The sequence below is a fragment of the Lycorma delicatula genome, chromosome 7, assembly GCF_047948215.1.
Source record: "Lycorma delicatula isolate Av1 chromosome 7, ASM4794821v1, whole genome shotgun sequence".
NCBI lineage: Eukaryota > Metazoa > Arthropoda > Insecta > Hemiptera > Fulgoridae > Lycorma > Lycorma delicatula.
This window is the reverse complement of record NC_134461.1, coordinates 43,573,978-43,595,327: the sequence shown is the minus strand read 5'-3', so window position 1 is coordinate 43,595,327 and position 21,350 is coordinate 43,573,978. Positions and strand designations below refer to the sequence as shown.

At 31.6% G+C, this 21,350-nt stretch overlaps 1 protein-coding gene and 1 non-coding gene across 3 annotated transcripts in view; one reads left to right on the top strand and one right to left on the bottom strand.

The window, feature by feature from the left end:
* dare (NADPH:adrenodoxin oxidoreductase, mitochondrial) overlaps positions 1-5,326 on the top strand; it is a 35,511-nt gene extending 30,185 nt beyond the window's left edge. For both annotated transcript variants that reach the window (XM_075371138.1, XM_075371139.1), the window contains exons 10-11: positions 76-216; positions 4,879-5,326. In XM_075371138.1, the coding sequence (XP_075227253.1) occupies positions 76-212 (137 nt within the window). In that variant the 3' untranslated portion in view covers positions 213-216; positions 4,879-5,326. The remainder of the gene's footprint in view (positions 1-75; positions 217-4,878) is intronic.
* Positions 5,327-12,560: 7,234 nt separating this feature from the next.
* Positions 12,561-12,634, bottom strand: TRNAI-AAU (transfer RNA isoleucine (anticodon AAU)). The gene has a single exon. It is a non-coding gene; the product is annotated as a tRNA-Ile (tRNA).
* Positions 12,635-21,350: the final 8,716 nt, after the last annotated feature.

The following is a 21,350-nucleotide window of genomic DNA, read 5'->3' as shown; positions in this document are numbered from 1 at the left end:
TTTACTTTGGTTTTATATTACTTACCTGCAAGAATTCTCTTATTTATTTTCTGTTTTTTCTTCTGACTTTTTCAGGAATACAGACAGTTAGCTTTAGTGACTGGGAAAGAATAGATGGTGTTGAAATTAAAAGAGGTAAAGAAGTAGGTAAACCTAGAGAGAAAATAACTAACGTGAATGAGATGTTACAAATTGCCAGTCAGCATAGATAGCAAGGTATGTAGTATTTCTTTTTTTTTTGTAATTTTACCAATATTGCATGTGTAATTCTTATAAAGATGTTAAGGAAAATAATTTTTGAACTGTAAATTTTAAAACTTTTACTTGTGAGAATTGAATATGATCTTTTCTATTTAACATATAAAAGGTTTCATATAACTTCAAGTCACGTATAATTCTGGTCATTAGCAAAAGGACTGTTACCTTTAATAGAACTCATGTGCAAATTCTTCTGGCTTCTGTTATTATTTATTAGTTGTTATAAAAATTTTACTTGTAAAAATAGAATTCTATGATCAAAATTTCTTTATCCATTCTTGTTTAATAATTAAACATATGTATAAATCAAGTTTATTTTCAAATTAGAAGTAAATCTGATTCTACCAAAGTATATGAGCATCAAGCAAATTTATACCAGTACCAGATTTTGTGAACAAAATGATGTATATTTCATTTATTTATTTTTGTATGTTTTTTATTGCTAGCCCATGAACATAATTTTCAGTTTCTTAGTAAAAATTTAGTTTATTTTTTACATCTTAGGATTTTAATAACAAGGTTGTAATTTACAGTCCATTGTTTTGAATTGTAATGTTAGTAAAAATATATAAATTAGTTTTTATGATATGCTTCTCTATGACATTATTCCGTTTCCATAATTTTTTTTTTTGCACCACCGCTTATGTGTCAACCGTGTACAGTGATTTAATTGTAGGTTAAAGCACAAGGTTATATTTGGCAGTCAGAGTTACATTTATTATTGGCAATGAAACTAAGTTAAGTTGAGTAAGTCTTTTTTAGCAAATTTCCAAAAAAATTTAAAAGTCACTACTGTGACTTCCAAATTCCTACCCCTTAGGAAAGTTAATTCTGGTCATGTTTATATGATAAAAATAATATGTTATTTGTATAATATTTTTTGTCTGCTCTACCAGATGCACATCTTAACCAATTTTCATGAAACTTGGTGAGGTAATGTAGTAAACCTATTGAGAACAGAGTCCTTTTGATTTTCAAGCGAATCAATTCATGGGAACTGGAGTTAGAGTAAAAAAACAGGGTTTTTTCGGGTACATTTTCAGTTTTGTTTTTTTTTTTTCATTCTGTTATGCACTGTTAAATCATACACTCAACTAAAGCTTTCATGAAAACTAGAGTTCCATTTGTGTATAGATGAGATATTAAGCTAAATTGTTTTGAAATGTATTGTGTAATAAACATTAATTTAAAAATTATAACAACAATAATAACAATAAAAACACAAAATAATTAATTTAATATTCAAATTTAAAAAAAGGAATAAAAGTTTTTTAGAAAAAGCTTTGGTAAAATGTACTTTCAATAAAACTGTCTGTGCTGCAGTCTAGTGTATTTGATTTGTACTTAAATGGAGCTGGAGGTTTCATGAAAGCATGGTTTTAAGATGTAATTCACTGGTGAGAGATAACAAAGAAAATTTTTGATCTGGTTAAAGGAAAGTGGTTGGTGTCTAAAAAATCAGTTTTGAAGTTTTAGTAGTTTTGAACACATGATACTAACATAACATGAAATACAAAACAAAACACAGAAAGCAATGTTATTTTCAAATATCATTACAGTACTGTAATATCCTTTCTTCATAACTTAAGCCGGAAATCTGCCCTTCTGATGCACTTACTGCAAAGAGAGTTTTTAATTTTATTTTAAGAAAACAATCTGTAGTTATAACTTTACTGAGTAGCAGCTGTTTAATTAATAAATTATTAATCATCTGTAAGGGTGTATAATTCTGGGGGACAAATAGTTTGAAAGGCCTGTAATTTTCAGAGAAAATTTGTTTCTGAATTGATTAATATAAAAGAAAATATTTTTTTACATTAACTCATTACCTCCATCACACAACAGTATGATGGAGCTTTCTCTAGCACATATTGTAAATTAAGAAGAACATTTTTTATTCATGTGTGTGTGTGTGTGTGTGTGTGTGTGTGTGAGAAAAATCTTTTGAATCATTACAATACAATTTTTTTTTATCATACTGCCAGTAGGATAAAACAGTTCTTCCTACACCACTGCATGTTTTCCATCTAATAAGTATAACAATATTTTTAATTTCAATTTCTTCTTTTGTACTGTTAATATTTTTTATTACAACTTACACTATCTATTATGGGTTGTTTACTTAGTTATCTTTGGACAAATTTTTTGTGGAATGTATTCTAACTATGAGAGGTAGCTGAAATTAATCACAGTTGCTCATAATTGACAATTTATATGTGATAGCCAAATAAAAAAAATATGACCTAAAAGTATGTTTTATTTGGTAGAAAAATTACATCTGTTTTTCCACGTAGTTATCATTTACAGTCACACATTTCTACCAACAATGAACCAGTTTTCTCATTCTGTCAATGTAGAATGCTGGCTGTCTTTCATTGACCCATGACCTAATTGCATACTTAAGTTCATCATTCATGGGGGAAGTGAATATCCTTAATATTCTCCATTTAATTAAAAAAAGAAGTGAAGATCCCACAGTGCCAAATCTGAGTAGTATGGAGGGTGTGAAATAGATTCAAATTTTGATTTCACAAGAGTCTCAACAGTAGCATGCAAACCATATTGCTGGTATGCCACGCTCTGCTATTTTTCTTCTGGGTCGTAACGCTGCATCCAAATTTCATCTTATCACAGTATTGAAAAGGATGTCATGTCCCTCGTCGTGATAATGATTCAGAAGTTGTTGATTTGGTTTTTGTTATTTTCTGTGAGTTGGTGTGGCATTACAAACAGATTTTTTAGTAGTCCACTTGTGCAGTAATGTGTACTACTCGTTCTTTCAATATACCTATCTGGGTGGTGACGTGTTATGTGTACGAAGATCATTTTGAATCAGTATCCCATCTCTTTTTTGGTGCTTTTTGTCGCTTTTTGTCAGTCACAGAAATTGTACTATCACAAAGGTTCCTCAATATTCACTTAACTAGCTGCTGATGCACAGACTTTTATTGTCCACCTATTCACAACAGGGATAAACACTTAAATTACCATAAGCTTTTAGATGCTGGTGAATAACATGTAGTATTCATTTTTTCTGGTTTTATAAATTTTCGTCACTGCGTGTTGTTCAGTTTAAAAATTCAGTCAATATGTCTAAACATGTTCTTAGCATGTATACTAGTCTCCATAATAGTGGTAGCTAAAAGAAAATGAGAGAATGTTAATCAACATGTGTTAGTAGTTGGTGAATGAAACTAATGGTAGCATCCTTTGCTTTGTGCAACATTTTGTTCTCCTAGTACATTCCAGTGTGTATTACATTGCAGCCACTTCTCATACAAAGATAGAAATAGCTGATTCTGGTAACTATCAACATAAGTTTGTGTTTCTAAACATTAATTTACTTTTACTAACCACTAAATATAACATTTCTGTTAAACATAAGATATATTAAATTGTGTCTTAGAACAGCAATTTCCATTGTCTGTGACTTGTGTTTTTTTTTATGATATAATGCTTATTGTTGTTTTGACACTAAAAATACTTATAAGAAATAGCACTCTTAGAAATAGCTTACCATTCTAGAAAAAGTAGTTTCCCACCCCAGGTTAACAAAGTAAAATGAGAAATGAAGTAATGAGGCAAAAATACTATTTCATATTTGCAAAGCCTGATGAATAAGCAGTGAATTGCAGCCCTTCCCTTTAAAAACAAAAAGTAAAATTAAGGATACAAGTTCCTTTTTACATGATCCAAGATGCCGTAGAACACTTTTCTGATTCATATACAGAAGTTAAGTTAGTCTAATCTCAAAACCAAAATAAAGTTATCTAATGTACAAAATTGTTTAACTGAATGTTGAAGTGAAATGATATACTGGTTATGGCATACTCAATTAGTATGAATTTTTCACTTTATTTCTACAACTTTATTGTCCTTGTGTAGATCGGCATATTTAAATTAGTCTTTCATAGAAAAATATTTAATTCTTTTTTTATTAGATTTACCCAAAGCATGTTTGTAAATTATATGTGACTGAAAACTTAGTCTGAATATAACGCAGAATATTGGGAAAGAATTATCATTACTTAAAACTTGTAAAGAAAAAAAAATTGATTAAATTTATTGTATGTAGTATTTTTCATTAATTGCATGTAGAAAATCTCCCGCATTCTAATGGCTGTTTCAGTAATTTAATGTTGTTTAAATTGAAAAATTATTGGCAAAATCAGAAGTCTGATAAATTTGAAAAATAAAATTTTACTGGACAAAGGAAAGTCTATTAGATAAGTCCATTTTAAGGCAAAAAAATAAAAATAAATAAATTTGCTAGTTAATTAGTAATATAGCAATAGCATGCACCTATCCATGAAGTTCCTTGTTTTGTTAAATGAATGATGAAGTGCATGATTGTTGTATATGGAAATACATGGATTCTTAATAAACTTCATCTATTTTTTTTTTTTTTTTTTTTTTTTTTTTTTTTTTTTTTTGCTTTCGGGTGTTGTGATTCATTTATATTTTCTATAAATCTTTCAGTGTAGCACATTTTATAACCATGTATTGCTTGCTTTTTAGTTTGCATGAAAGATATATGATGATTTGCTGCTTCCATATGAAAGCTTAATTCATTTTTTTTTAAATTTTTACTTCTTAATATGTTGAATAATATTTTTCCAGATATGATGAAAGAAAGTGTCAAGCAAACCGTGCTCTTATCTTTACTGTGGTTGTTACATTTATTAAAAGGGCTTAAGATACCACCAACTTGGTTCAGTGTTCACTGTATGTCTAACTTCAGTGTTAGAGTAATGTTATTATGTATTCAAAAAATTTATTTATGTATTTTAGCGATAAAATAAAAGGAAATAATATAGTCGATTCTCTGTCAGCACAAATAATCTAGAATAACTGGTTTCTCTTGTTTTAATTTTTCACCAACTTATTTTATATACACTATATACACTTTTTTTTTATCTTACATTCCACTAACATTTCTAATTACCTAAATTTTTTCTGATTTTTTTTTTTACATTATTTTTAAAAATTACTTATTTATATTGATTTAATATTTAATTTTTATTATTAGCTATTTAATTTAAATTTTAATATTAAGATTATAATTTTATATATGTGTTTATGTACATCTATGTGGTTTTTTATGATAGTATATGTGTTTGTTATTATATTAGTTGTTTTATTTGTGTATGTTGAATGTTAATAAATTGTTTTCAAAGTAGTTATTATGGTGGTTTATTTATAATAAAAGTTAATATAAATATTAGGAATTTGTTATTTTATAGTTTGGTTCTTTAAATTCTTTTAACAATTCTAAGTAATAAATCTTCCTTCTTTCAGTATCTTTCTTTTATTTTTTTTAAATTTTGTATTTGTTGATTGTTGTTATTTGTTTTGGTGAAATGTTAAATGTATTGATCATGTAAAGTCTGGTATTTAATTCTGGAAGATTACTCTATATTATAGAAGTAAATGTCGTATTTCATTGTGGGTTGTAACCAGAAGTCTATCTCTTAATACCTCTTCCTTTTGTAAGTGCAAGATTTCTTCTGCGTTTATTAGTTACTTCTACAAAAAACTGAGCTCAAGATCCATTTGGTATGATGCAAGAATATTGCAGATGAACATTAGAAAAGCTAATGCATTATATAGTTGTATCAAGGCACTCTGTTTAAGCCCTTTAGGTGAGGGGGGAGGCTTGATACAAGTGATGTTATTGTACAAGTTTATGTTATCTACTGTATATGTTATGTATACTAGTTAGGAATAAATAAAACAGAAATAAATTTAATTGGTAAAATTGAATTTAACGATAAAAATTGAGGTTACATTTACAAAGTAATAAGTGCAATATTACATCTTGGATTTTCGATTTGTGAAGATCATTATAGTAGTTATATTAAAAAAGGAACAATATGGTGTAAATGATATGACTGTCAACAAAAAAAAAAATGGCCTTTAAATTCAATTTGTTTGTTCTAAGGCAATAAATTTTAATAAATCCATAAGATAACAATCAGTAATTCATAAAAAAAATAAAAGAATAATCTAACAGAATGTAGTGATATCCAAAAAAATTGCAATGAAATTGTAAACTGTATGGTAAGAGTCTCGCAGATATCATTTCTTCTGCTCAAAAAGAAAAATTTCTGTAATATAAATAAAACTGCTTTTAATAAAACAATACTAATATCAAAAAACGTAAGACACTATACATTTCTATTATTAAAATCTGTTACCAATTTACAATTTTCTTAAAAAAAAAAATACATGTTAAATATATGTAATAGACAGAAGATATACAATAATAGATAATAAACAATGTTTAAGCGTTCCATATAATAAGAAAACATTAAAAATTTGTTGCAAAACTCATACCAGCCCAATTTCATTTATATGTAATACATATCACGTTCACAGAAATAATACAATTCTTATGATTATTTGTTATTTAATAAATGAAATCAGGCCAGTAACAGTTTTGCAACAAATTTTTCTTTTTTTTGCTTATTATATGGAACGCTTAAACATTGTTTATTATCTATTATTGTATATCTACTGTCTATTACATATATTGTAACAGGAATTTTTTTTAAAGAAAATTCTAAATTAATACTAGATTTTGATAATAGAAATGTGTATTGTCTTACCTTTTTTGATATTAATGTTGTTTTGTTAAAAACAGTTTTATTTATATTACAGAAATTTTTGTTTTTGAGCAGAAGAAATGATACCTGCAAGATTTTTACCTTACATTTTACAATTTCATTGTATTTTTTTTTTATTAACATTTACTCTTGATATATAACAAGTAAACTAGTTAGTACTTGGTGATATATGATTGATTTATTACTATTATTTAAAACAGTGATTTTTTTTTAATATTCATTATAAAATACAGTAATTTGAGTTATTGCATAAGCACTTGATTTATTTTATATGACATTGCAATGCTGTGTAAAATAAAATCTCATTCAAAACATTAAACAAAAAAAGTATAGTAAAATACTAATTTATAGTTAGTGAAATAAATGAAAACTGTTTTAATCATCTTCATTATCACTTTATTGTAGCGAGTAATGTTCATCGCCATATGAAGGGAAAAGTTTTCATCAGTAATAAATACTTATTTTTTCTTCACTTTTTTCCTGAATACATAGAGGTATTTATTGGTATTTAACTTGTTATTTATTCACTATTTTATCATTTTGCAGGCTCCATTTTAAGAAAGAATTTTTGGGGGCTTGTGCTTTCTATTATATCCTCTCTGTACCATAGTTTCCATTAGGTGTTAGTGTTTTCCTTTCAGGTCAGAATCTCAGTCACAGTTATGCCAAAAACTTTAGATCTACTTAATACCACTTCAAAGTGTTATTATGGTAACCGAGCATATCATTGCCATCAAAATCATATGATTTTTGTTTTAAAATTCGATAAGGTACAAAATGAAGGCCGGCCAGCACAGGCATGTATATCAGCTGTACTATCTTATCTCTATTTAAAATTCAAAACTTCCTTTTTCTGGCACACAAATTATTAGGCTATTAGCTTTATTATTGTTTGTATTGATTGGCAAGAATTACTTTGGTATTGGTGGCCAGAAAAGGACTGTTTAGTAAGTTGGATATTGGGGGCATTATGAATGGTGACTGAGAAAGTTTGGCATTTACCTTAAAAGGTAGGTACAAATTAATTGTTTGGTTTATGGCTTCTTGGAGATGACAACAGCAATGGCCGGGCTAATCTGTGTAAGAGGTTTTAAAAAGTGGTCAGAGTTAGATGCCAGACTAGACTAGTCTGCTTTAAATTTTAAGTGCTTCTGAAACCATAAGATGGTTGAGTTCCTGAATTTTAAGGGTCTTCTTTATGTTTTATCATTTGGGTCCCCTCATGCAATGCATGTGGCGCCTGGCCTTGCAAGTATGATTTTACATGCAGTAGTCTGTTGAGTTGGCACGATAATGCCCTGAATAATGATCTTCAGGTCTGGTTTTCCTAGTCTGATCCATTGAGCACTCACTGTAGGTCAAAATAATTGATAGTTAAAAATCATTAGTGCAGTACTTAATTATAACTCCACAATACCATTATCGTGATTGCTTTTGACACGTTATCTACGCCTAAATCAATTAATATTAAATATTGCAACTTCTACTGATTGATGCATACTTACTTACCTAATGAGCTTGTTAAGTCGCAGGCTATAGCTTCATTTAACAGAAAAAGATTGAATTTGTAACATTTATCGTTTTTACTACTAATTTTGGAGTTGTAATTAATTAGATTGGTGTGCGTACTCAGGGAGTTAGGCATACGCTTACCATATTTTTTTGGGTCCAAACCAGGATATACTTTTGAAATTACTTAAAAGTCTTTACAGTTTACTGAAACAACTTTATTTATTCAGTTGTATTTTTCACTAGTAATTACTTTTTCAGAAATGGTTTGTTTTAATTACATCATAAAATTCACAACAAGAAAGTTCTGAATTAATTTTAACATTTAGCAGATGTTTAACAGTAGATACTAAAAGTCTATCCCTTTCTGCAGACTAAATGTTTCTCATAATTGAAAAACTCTCTCAATTGGAGCATATGTCTCAGACAAAGACATCGCAAACTCAATTTTAGAAATATTGCAATATGAAATATCAACCTTTTGAAACACCTTACAAATTGCTTTCCACTTCTCTTCAATAGTATCTGGAACTTTTTCAGTACTTGAACATATAACCTACCCTTTGGTTTTGAATTAAGTGGTTCAACAATGTACATTCATCAAATAGGCCATCAACATTTATGGAATCTTTTATAATTTCATTAATAACTTCCTAAAGTTGAATAATTAATTCAGAATATGTCTGAAATGCTTCTGTTGCTATGATAGAATTAGCATCAAATTTCAGAACTACATATTAAATAACTGTAGAGTACCATATAAAAATTTCAAAAACAGTTCACTTTCTAGATTTTCGAAAAATCAAATAATAGTTTTGGGCATTTGTCACAAGATAAGAAGTATGATTTTAGGCCAACAAAAATTGAAAGAATTCTTTCTGTTGCAGGTAAAAAACTAAGGAACCTTGTGCTGCTATGAAATAATATATTTTTGTAATCTGTTTCTACAAATTCACAAAACTTTAACTTTCATTACTCTTACTTATGTGAAATATTTATAAATTTCTACAACAATAACTTCTATGTCCTGGGGTAGAGATTCACATGCTGTTTGTACTGAATTGTGTACAATGTGGACTGAACAACCAATTCCTAAAATTGATCTATCTAAATCACCTTGAACTTTTCTGAACACATTTTCATTCCCATTCTCTTCACACCACCAGAATTACTGTTAGTGTTATCAGCAGCATAACAAACCAACTTTTCTTCAAGTTTTTTATTTTTTCACATTACAAAAAAAGCCGAGTCAAAATTTAAGCAGTTTCATCTGATACTTCATCTAAATGTAAAAGTTTAATTTGAATTCCCTGTTCCAGACTGAAATATCTTAAAACAATCGGAACAAATTTTACTTCACTTATGAGCAATACAGAAGTACGTAATTAATGTTTTGCAAAGAACGCAACACATTATCAAATATAAATGGCGAAATAACGTGAACAATAGTAATTGCCCCGGTTTTGGTTCTAGGAGATGAAAATTTTGGGTCATAATATTTTAACCAGTTTAGACGTGCAATCTGATGTTTTGAAACTGAGTTCGTGTCTAGCAGTGTGGTATGAAAATATAGCTTCTTTAGCAGCACACTAGATCACTTTTATTGTTATTCCCATCTCCGGCTTTAAAAAAATCTCTTATTTTCTGAAGTAGTAGCATTAATAGCAAGCACTCTCATGCTTAACTGTTTTCACGTAGTCTTCAATACCACCTTTTCCGTTATGTTCAACAGAAAATTCTTCAGTACATAGTGTGCAATAAACATGTTCATTGTTATTATTATTACACAATTTCAAAAATTTGTATTTCCGTTGCAGGTTAATACTAAATACACTTTTTTTTTTACCCATTGCTAAACGATGAGACAAAAAAACGAATAGAGATAAAATGATCAAAAATTTGCAGACGAGTTACATAACACACGAAAACAACGTAAACACATCGCCCCTGTGCGTTGCCAAATGACAGTAAAAAGTTGCGGCGAGACCGGTAGCCACGCCTCCGTCAAAATCGACGTCAGCGCTTGTTCCAAGGTCGGCTGAGAGATGTACGCCCATAAGAGAATGTTTAAAAACGCGTTTTTGAGCATATAGGTCTAAAATTAAAAAAAATCTTTGCCAGTCATAAAATTCTCAAACCCCGGACAATACAAAAAAACCAGGACTGTCCGGTATAATTCCGGACGTATGGTAATCTTAGTTAGGCATAATATTTCGTGAAAATAATATTGGTGAAAGTATCGCATAAAAGACTTTTTTTTGGTATTTACTATAATTTTTCTTGGACTTCACTACGTTGGAAGAATTTACAAACCGTAAACTAATTGTACTGTCATTAGCTGTGTAATAGTTTAATTTTAGAATTCGCCAACAGATAACGCAAGCTACTCTTTTATTCCGTTTTGTTCTCGGATTCGAAAATCATTGACAACTAGCGCTAGTGTTTTACCTGTGCATCATCTCTTGAGTATAGCGAAACTTATCAAAGATTGTGGAAGCGGTGCAAAATCAAGCTGGTATAATTCTTATACACTGTGCTTGATAATTGTTCATTTTTTATTTTGTACGTGAATGTAATTTTTTAAATACAATAATTTCCAGTATTGTATATTATAGAGTTGTATTAGTTGTTAAAATGTTTTATTTTTCGTTTAATTACAATTGATTATTCTGTAAAGTATCCTATTTACTGAAGTATATTTATTTAAACTAACAGATTTACATTTATCTTAATATCAGTTGTACATTATTCGTGAAAATCGTTTTCGATTTGATTTACAAATTTCCAAAATCACATTATGTCTAGTTTCATTTTTTTATCGTCAGATTTAATTAAAGGAGTTAATCGTCTAACATTTAGGATCAACATACTATCTCAATACATTCCTCAGATTCTATCACCGACTAGACAATAAAGAGAATATGTGCTCATTAAAGCGCTTGTAAGCAGAACTCATAAACCTCAGTGTAAGATTCACGCTGGACTGATTAGATTTTTGTTATTCGTATAAAAGTTTATCATGTTTAAACAATTTTTTTATTAATCATACATAGAAATCAACCACATTTTTATACCGTCTTAAGTACTTTCTGCAATGTTATATTGCATTTATTGTTTCCAGTCGAACTTCGAATTACAGTCAATTTTCTACCAGCTTAAATAAAAATTCTCAGTTTAAAAAGGGTTCTGTAATTTAAAAAAAAGGTTAAGTGAAAAGGTCTGTAATCTTTTAATTAATTTTTTTTTTTTGTGGGGGGCAGACCAAAAAAGTATTTCCGATCATGAGAGACGTACTGAATGGTTTTTGACGCTTTCATGACCCATTACACGTTAGTTTAACGATGTATATAATGATATTAATGGTCGTGCATATTATACAATATGCATACATAACGCAAATACGCTGTATGTTGTATTCTCTAAATGTACTTAACGTAATTACTTCCTTGTACGAAGTAAAGGAAGTATTGTGATCGCGAAAAATTTCGGTTATCAGATTTCAACGGAAATATCCATTTTGACCATCCCTGAATCCATTTTGACTAGTTTCGGCGTGACGTCTGTACTCGCATAACTCAAAAACAATTAGCTGTAGGATGTTGAAATTTTGTATTTAGGACTGTTGTAACATCTAGTTGTGCACCATCCGTTTTTATTGCAATCGACTGGACCGAAAGTGTCCAAAAAATCCATTTTTGAATTTTGGACTTTTTCTTAACTGCAGTAATAAGCCCTCATTGAGAGCTTTTCAACGATATCGTAAGTGGTACTTACTTTCATTGGTTACAGAGTTGTAGCGAAATAGTTTTAATAAATTAAATATTTGGATCTTACAAGGAGAAGGCACGTCGGTTCGAAGCAGACTTCATTTCCTTTTATTTTACAAATTTTTTTTTAATTTTATTGATTTATTAATAACTATTAACATCTGATTGTAAAAAGTTTTACGATAAATAAAAATTAATAATTCAATAATAACAATAAAAATATAAAAAAATATTAGAAGTTATTAATGAAATAAATTTTTTTATACTTTTCATTCAAAAAAAAAATTGTGTATATCCAATTTAATAGGCGTACATGGTAGTCATGTAGTGCCACATCAGATTTTTTGATCTTGTCGAAAATTTCTTTCAGTTAATCTTATGATTGGTAAATAAAAAAAAGTGGCCCATGGGGGGATCGAACCCACGACCTTCGCGTTATTAGCACGACGCTCTAACCAACTGAGCTAATGGGCCAGATGAGAGGCTGTTGCCTTAATTTTCATTATCAATATTTTACTTTAAAGCTAGCTGTAAAAACGGTTTTTTAGATTTGACTTCGGAGGAAATGTCATTAATTATTTATTTATAGGATTCGTACGTGGTATTTTTAGTTCAAATGTATAAATTATAAATACACGGTGGTTAGATTTTTATAGCACATTATATGGGGGAAACAATATAATTTCTTTTTCTGAAACATTTTGATAAAATTTTACCCAATATAATACTTTTGTAAAATTTTATTTAGTAATTTTTCCAGAAATTTGCCTATGAAAAATAGTAGTTTGAACTTTGACAAAAAATACTGAATTTGTGATTTTTTGCTATTATTCTTTAATTATTTTTTATTTAAAAAAATATATATATATTTAATTCACATTTATTGAAGGGTTTGTTATATTTTTAGCTAGAGAAGCTATTGTTAATCCGTAGGCTAATTTTTTCGGTTGGTTAATTTTCTCTGTAGGCCAAGGACAGGTTGTAATGTGATAAAAGTTAAGTGCATTAACCTCGTGATTATTTCGTTGCGTTATTTACTCGAATAAATAGATTAATAAAAAAAACGAGAAAAACATATGATGTAGAATAGTTTATCCAAAATTATCTTTTTCATAATGTTTGATTAGCGATTGTGTTAGTCAGTATACTATATTTCAATTCCACCAACATAGACAGTATTTTGTTGAAAAAATATTTAACTGCTTTATATTTTTTTTAGAATTTATTTAATTTTTGTTGTTTAATCACGAATTTTTCGATTAGAATGATTATTTTTCTTGTTCAAAGTAGAAATCATTTGAATTATATGCCCTGCTATTTAAAATTTACGATAGCAACGATTTAAGAACGATATAATTTCCAATTAAAAAAATTTCAAACTTTTTGTTAAAAGCACGACATCAATGATTCTTTTTTATTTTTTAGAGTAACTACTCTAGTCGCCCGCCGTAAGTTTCTTCCCGTTAAATTAAATGGAAACAAAAATATTCTTTAAAAAAAAAATAATAATTTATTTGAAGTTGTTTGCTTATCGCCATCATCATTTAGAAGCTATAATCATCGACCATTCAGGATCGTATTTAGCATCCTGACCTTTAATTACGAAACCGATTTGCCTTTAGCGGTCTCGGTTCGATTCCCGGCAAGGTTCTGACATTTTATCTCGTAAAATTGTATTAATTTAATGTACTTGTTCAAAGTATGAACGAGGTCGTATTACTGAAATAAGAATAGACCAGTATTGACTTTTTATAGCGTTTCGATAGGACAGCTTGATGTCATCCTGATACTTTACTCTAGGCACTCAGCCGAGGACTTGTCCGCCCCCGCGCCCACCGGCGCCATTCTCCTCTGCGGGACTCCTCATATAATTGGAGCTTCCTCATGACCGTTCTCACGAATCTTTCCAGTCTTTCGCTGTGCTTCACCTTGTAATAGGACTCGTAGGGTATCTTCAGGGCGAAACATGTGCTCAGGTTTCCGAGCATCTCTCTACGCTCTATGGCGAATCGCGGACACAAAAAGAAAACATGTTGGGGGTCTTTTCCACCTCGCACTCCGGACAATTATCAGATTGATCGAATTTGTACAAATAAGACCTGATTCCCCCATGACCCGCCAGGAATTGCGTTAACTCAAAACTCAGCGTGCCATGGGTCCTCCGGCACCACGCTTTGATGTCCCCAATAAGGCGGTGGGTGCACCTATCCTTCGTGGCTCCACCCCACCGCTCCTGCCATGTTTGTGCGATCTCTTCTTCTAGTTCTTCAGCAGAACGCTTTCTTTCCTCTAATGGAAGTGTTCTCAGTTCCCTACGAACGTAGCGGTTCTGCTACCCCGCATTATCATCAAGTCTACAGGCGAGAATCCAGCAATCACCTCAACCGCCTCCCTGGACACCATCCTGTAGGTGGCCGCTACTCTGATGCAACATCTCCTATGGATGGATTCCAATTTACCCCTGTACTTGGCAAATCTAACAACGCCCGCCCACAACTCGGCGCCATATAGCAGGGCTGAATAGGCTACATCAGTATGCAATTGCCTCCTATGTTGGGAGGGCCCTCTTGTATTCGGGAGTAGGCTAGCAATAACCCTCCTCGTTTTCTCCGCCTTCTCACAAGCCCGGAATACGTGAGTACTAAATCTTAGTTTGGAGTCAACCCAAATTCCCAAGTATTTATTAAGGTCGGTTCAAGGACTGACCCCTGTGGCACCTCTCTATCGAGGTTCTTCTCAACATACCCATCATGAAGTCTAAAGGTCATTTGACGCTCAATGAGGTAAGAAGCTCGTTTGACGCTCATCCGTCGCAGGTAAGAAGGGGCACGAAGATCCTCAATTGCTCCCATTATTGCTGAGTGGCGAATGCAATTAAACGTACGTCCAGTGTAACTAGGACGCAGATCCTACCATCACCTCTCCTCAGGGCTCTTCCCGCCAAGCCGCAGACAGCAGTCACAGCATCGAGGGCGGACTTACTCCGGTGAAATCTATACTGATTCGCAGAGAGCCCGCCCTGCTCTTCCAGTACACCAACTATCCTTTGCTGGACCATACACGTTCCAGTACCTTCGCTAGCGCATCAATCATCGCCAGTGGCCGGTACGAGGAGGGAAGTGCCAAATTCCTCCTCGGTTTAGGAACCAGCACCAGCCGCTGACGCTTCCATCTACCAGGAAAAACTGTCTCGTTGAGACAGGCGTTGTATGTCTTCAAAAACGCCTCTGGTTCAGCCGAACCGCCACCTTGATAATCATATTAGGCAGGAGATCCGGGCCAGGCGCCCTGGCCGACGATATTCGTGTGATCGCGGCCTCCAGTTCTACATCAGTAGACAGCGGTGCAGTCCCAGCCGCGCTTCTTACCTCTGGGAGTAATTCGTCCCCCGTCCTGGGGAAGAGCCCATCAACCATGTTCAGGCGGACACCTCATAACTGTAGCTCTAGGTCTTACTGCTTTCTTCACTAGAACCGCATAGGGCCTCCTCCACGGGTCCGTCTCCACTTCCTCAATTAATTTAGTCCAACATTTTCTCTTTGACTGTACGATGAGCTTAGCAAGCTCTCTCTCCTCTTTTTCTTATACAGCTCAGCGTACACGACTTTAACCGAATGCAACTACGCCCTTGTCATACGCCTTCTAGCCCGGTGGCATTCTTCTCTCTTCCTTGCTATATCGGCAGTCCACCAATATGCAGGCGGACAACCCCTGCAGACGTACTTACGTGGGAGAACTTCTCTGGCGTCTTCAAGACAATCGGCAAGACAGGTGGCCTTCCTTTCCCCCGTGGAGTGCCGACGTACTGCACGTAGGTCAAGCCGTTCGGTAAAAACACAGGATCAAAATCCCTGGTGCTCCAGCCCGTGAATATAGATGATCCATCACTACCAGCTCCGGTGCCAGAGATCGTCATCAAGATCGCTTGATGTTATCCTGATACTAAGAGACATAATTTAAATTTGAAAATTCAATCAAATCTAATGCATTAACTAGAAAAATTTTCCAAAGTAATTAACAGATCCAAAACATAAAGATTAGATTTAAAAATAATTTAAAAAACTTCTTTGATTTTTCAATTCGACAATGTTGTCTTCGGAACATGTTATACGATAGAAAATTTTGCTTAGAGAATACAATAAATGTTTGTGTATAGGTTAAGGGTGAAATATAACAAATTTCCGCATTCTGGAGGAGAGTCTTAGTTCACTCTGAATACAAGTCACTTTAATTTGTTTTTCTAAAATGTTTTTAACAAATGCTAGTTTCGAGCTAATTTTTTTTTGTACAGGAAGCGTTTTTTAAAGATAATATAGAATTAAGAATTAAAAAACCTATAAAAAGTTTATAATCAGTCATATAATATATATATAAATTATTACTTATATAATAATTTATATATTTGGAGTAATAAACGAGAGAATCTATATAGGTGTGTGGTTAAATAAATATGGAAGATATAGAAAAGGGAGGAAAGAAGAATAATTAGATAAGTATTTGTTTCCGTAAAAGATAAAAATACATTTAAATTTAAAAAGATCAGTTAAATATATCAAAATATAGAAAAGTGATCGGACACGATGAAAAGTAATAAACAAAAATCCGTTATATAATATGTTCCGAAGATAACACTGTTGTGGTCTACCAAATCTAATTTTCCTTTGTCGTTGATTCATACAGCACAACCAAAAACATTTTTGGAAAAGTAATAAACGGAATTAAAGAAGTTAAAAAAAATACTTAAAATTTAAAAATATAACAAAATTATAATGTTACAGAGTTTCCAAGAACAAAAATGCGAAAATTAAATGGTCGGAAGAACGCTAAGAACAACATACAAAGAGACACTGGGAAGAGAGAAAACAAAAAGAAGAAAAAATGAAGGAGGTTGTAACGTAGTCCTAAAGTAGCCAAAATAGAAAAAAAAACATATATTAAAAATATTAAAGATTTTAAGTTCTTTAAATTTCAAAGTTTTGAAGTCGGTATAAAATTAATGAACAGTAAAATCTTTGGTAGTAATTATTTGTTTTGAATTTGGCGTTGATTTAAATATAATTAATTAAAGAAACAAAAATTTAAAATCGATTAATCATTTTGAAGTGCTCCCAGACGCTATCTGTAGTAGTGTTTTTTAGTGTTCAACGTATCTAATATTTTGAAGTGTGAATGATGTGGTGATACGATTTAAAAAGTATTACAAATCGGTCCTTAATCTATCATAAAAAAGATCGTCATATATATATATATATATTTATATACTTTAAACGCTATAAAAATGCTTGCTCACTAACAAATATTTTTTTTTCGTTTAGCTTCATTTAATATTACGCCGAAGTCGTGATTTTATTTCTTTTATTATAAAAAAACGTGTTAACCAGTGAATCTAAGAAATTTCATCGGTGAGGATTTTTTTCAGGATTTATTCTTTTAATTTTTGTAACTTTAAGTTAACACAATTCACACGTACATACATTTATACCGACTTGTTTTACAGCCATAATTGTAAGGAAAAACCTTCGTTTTAATGAAAACAAGCAAAGGATGCTGTAAACAAACTACTACCGAATGTCAACTAAGACTCACCACAATTTGGAAATATATTTACAAATAAAAATAAAAATTTCCGCGCTTTATTAAAAAATAGCATATCATTTGGTAAAGAGTTTCTCATTCAATCTTAATTCAATGTCTAACATCATCGTACTGCATCTCGATGCACTGTCAGTCTTCAATAAAGATGTAAAAAATAAAAATACAAAACTTTTTTAAATTGTTCGACAGTTATCAGAGGAATCACAGATAATGTGACTTTCTACAGAGTACGTGTACATTTCTTTAAATTTTGGAATGGTCAGGGTTATTATTTTGTAAATTCGATCCTACGATTAGGAATTTGTTGAGTAGATACGATGGGTTTTTCTAAAATTGTCTAAGATCCGGTGGTATCCTATAAATCATCGTTAAATTGCTCACAAGGGTTTACGAATGTCGGGCAAAAATAATTGAGAGCCTGATTCGAATCTTCAAATTGATATTGCACGTGATACGTGACCTACATTCTATTCTATTTTAATTTACCTAGTGTTCCAAATGTAACTGTGCATTTTAACAAGAGATTTGGATATAAATTAATAAAATACGATTTAATTTGTTTTTTTTTTTTTTTTTTTTTTTTAATATTGTCAGCTATGAAACTAACGTGTGGTATTAAAATTTGATCAGTTAGGTCCGAAAAACTGGATTTTTCAAAGACGTGCCAGAATCCGGATTACTATCATGACAAAATAAAAGTTGGATAACATTTCTCATCACTCATAAGTCCAAAAAATCTATCAGAAAATTGCTACAACAAGCAAAACTGTCAAGGAGGACTAGTAGTAGGCAGAGAGCACAGACTAAAAATTAAAAATTACATCTTGTGCAGTGCACCAGTTACACACTGCTGCTTTTTCTTAACGTGTTGAATATTGCTAGTAATTTTTGCATTTTATAAATAAAAAGCTGACAACTCAAAGCCGCGTTCCGGGAAAATCCCACAATCGTGGGTTGTTTCTGATGCATTGGCTTACACACACAACTTAATTAAAAATATTTATCATTTTATTTAAATGTAATATTTCTTTCGTTTATTTAACTCTATTAGTGATTCTAACTAAAGCGCGCGCGCATATAGTATTTAATTCTCGCGGATGTGGCCGTACTAGCGGCGACGGTCGGCACTAACTAAACTAATGTAATTTCACAACTTACATAGAACAAAATTCGTTTGTACGGTTGGCAGATTGGTGTAGCCGCGAGGCTTAACGCACCAGGTACCAAATCAATCGGACTATCGAGTTCGAGACCCAGCCAGACCGAGTTACTTTTTATACTTTAAATATTATTCATTTATTTAATTCTACGTCTCACCTGTGCCGTCACAACATAGTAGTTTACAGAATTTTTTGGCGTGGGGGTGCGATTTAAAATTTTTTTTTTTAAAGATATAGTTACTTTTTTAAATTTTAACAAATGTGGTTAAGAAAAATATGAACTAACTTAATTAAGCGAAATATCGAGATACTGAGGGTGACCTTGCTCTGCAGCCTCACTCTCTTTACCTTTTAAGTTGAAAATTTAATGGCATCAATGCCACATATATAAAAGTAATCTGACCAATTTTGGAGATATAAGGTGATTTAGAGACAAACACCGAACACAGGTACATACGAGTTTGTGAATAATTCTTATGGGATCTTTGAATAACTTTTACATGAAGAAAAAATTGGAGTTTGATGGACTATATCACGCTACGGTATGGGAGGGTGTAGACATTGACCTTGTTCCGAAAGCGGACCAGAGCAGAGAGATAAGTATGTTTTCATTAGACGCTTATTAAATTTATGAATCTATTTCTTGATTTTTAAGTAAATCAAGAGGACTTTGAATAAATTGAATTGTAGGACAAAATTTCCGTTGTTGCCACTATCATTTGTTTTGTTGGTATGAGGATAGTACTTTTGGCATTTAAAGACTCAACAAAATAATCTGAGTTCATCGTCTAATTGAAGTTAGTTAGGTTCTATAGGAAGAGGTTTTGTATGAAACCTTCGGTGTTAGAGGAAGGCGCGGAATCGCGCTTCCGCGAATCTGTTAATTTTATATTTGAGGGTTGTAAGTTATGGTAGTCGGTCGTGGCTGGATGAGGCCATACGAAGGCGATTGTAAGTTGTGTTAATACGCTGATAGAAATTTCCGCCGAGGCACTTGCATCGGTGGCATCCTGACAGAAGCCAAACTAGGTAAGTTTTATATAGTTTCTTTTTTCGATTATTTTAACTTTTATATTTTAACGACTTCGTCTGTGGTATTAGTTTTGAGTTTTATTTGCCTTCTTGACTTGTTTTAATAAATTTTTATTATATGATTAATATTAATTACTTTTACACCTTATAAGTTTATTGTTTTGGAGTTATTTTACCCTTTTATTAATAAAATTCCGGGCGATGATAACTCCCAGGCGTTTCTAGCCCATAAACAAAAAAAAAGCCAAACTGATGACTGTGATGTGGTATCAGGTTTTGAGGATCTAAAAGGCGACCTCCGGTAAAGCCCATCAGGGCTAAGAATGAGGGGATTGGTGTGGCGACCGGGATCGTCACAAGGCTGGCGTCTTCCCCTAAGGGGTTCAGAACTTTATCAGATAACCGGATAATCATCACAATAAACATAGAACGTTATCGCAGTGAAATTATTTATCCTTCCATCGGTAGGTTAAATGAGGAAGAACTTGGTGAAGCGTTTTGAGTAGAACAACGGCGCACACCGCTAATGTTTTTTTTTCAGTTTGCTATGAATTTTTCGCGGATATATTTATTGGAAATACATTTGAAATTAAAGAATTTGGATTTTGGGTTTTTTTTGGACACTTTTGGTCCAGTCGATTGTAATCAAAAGGGAAGGTGCACAACAAAATGTTACAACAGTCCTAAATCCAAAATTTCATCTTTCTACGGCTAATCGTTTTTTAGTTATACGAGATAAATACGTACGCACGTACAGACGTCACGCCGAAACTAGTCAAAATGGATTCAGGAATGGTCAAAATGGATATTTCCGTTGAAATTTGAAAACCGAAATTTTTCGCGATTACAGTACTTCCTTTTCTTCGTACAAGGAAATAAAAAACTACTACCGAATGTTAGTGGAAATATATTATGGGTAAAAAAAAGAGGGGAAAAAAGGATCTAAAATGCTATCTTGCATGTGAATTAATGCTCTTTAAAATCTTGATTTTTGTAAATATATTTTTTATCCAATTGTTCCAAATAATTTTCTTTAATTTTCAAGAGAAAATATTTTGAATATCAAATTGTTATTAGACTGTTCGTATTTCATTCTTTATTTCATAAATATCAAATAGCTATAATCAGTGACGTAAAAAAAAAATTTTCAAATTATCCATGATTGTTAACAAAATTTTTGGTTTAAGAAATATTTTCTAAAATCTGAAAAAAATGGTAGTAGGATGACCATTCAAGAGCTTTCCTGTAATAAATCGATCAGTTTGGTGTAGAGTACGGCTTGAACAAACATGCATATGTGATGAATTAATCACCTTTTATTGAAGTCAGTCACAAATTGAAGGTCTGATTGCAATATAATATTAAATATTAATAATACATAACATAATCTTTGAGGGGGAGGA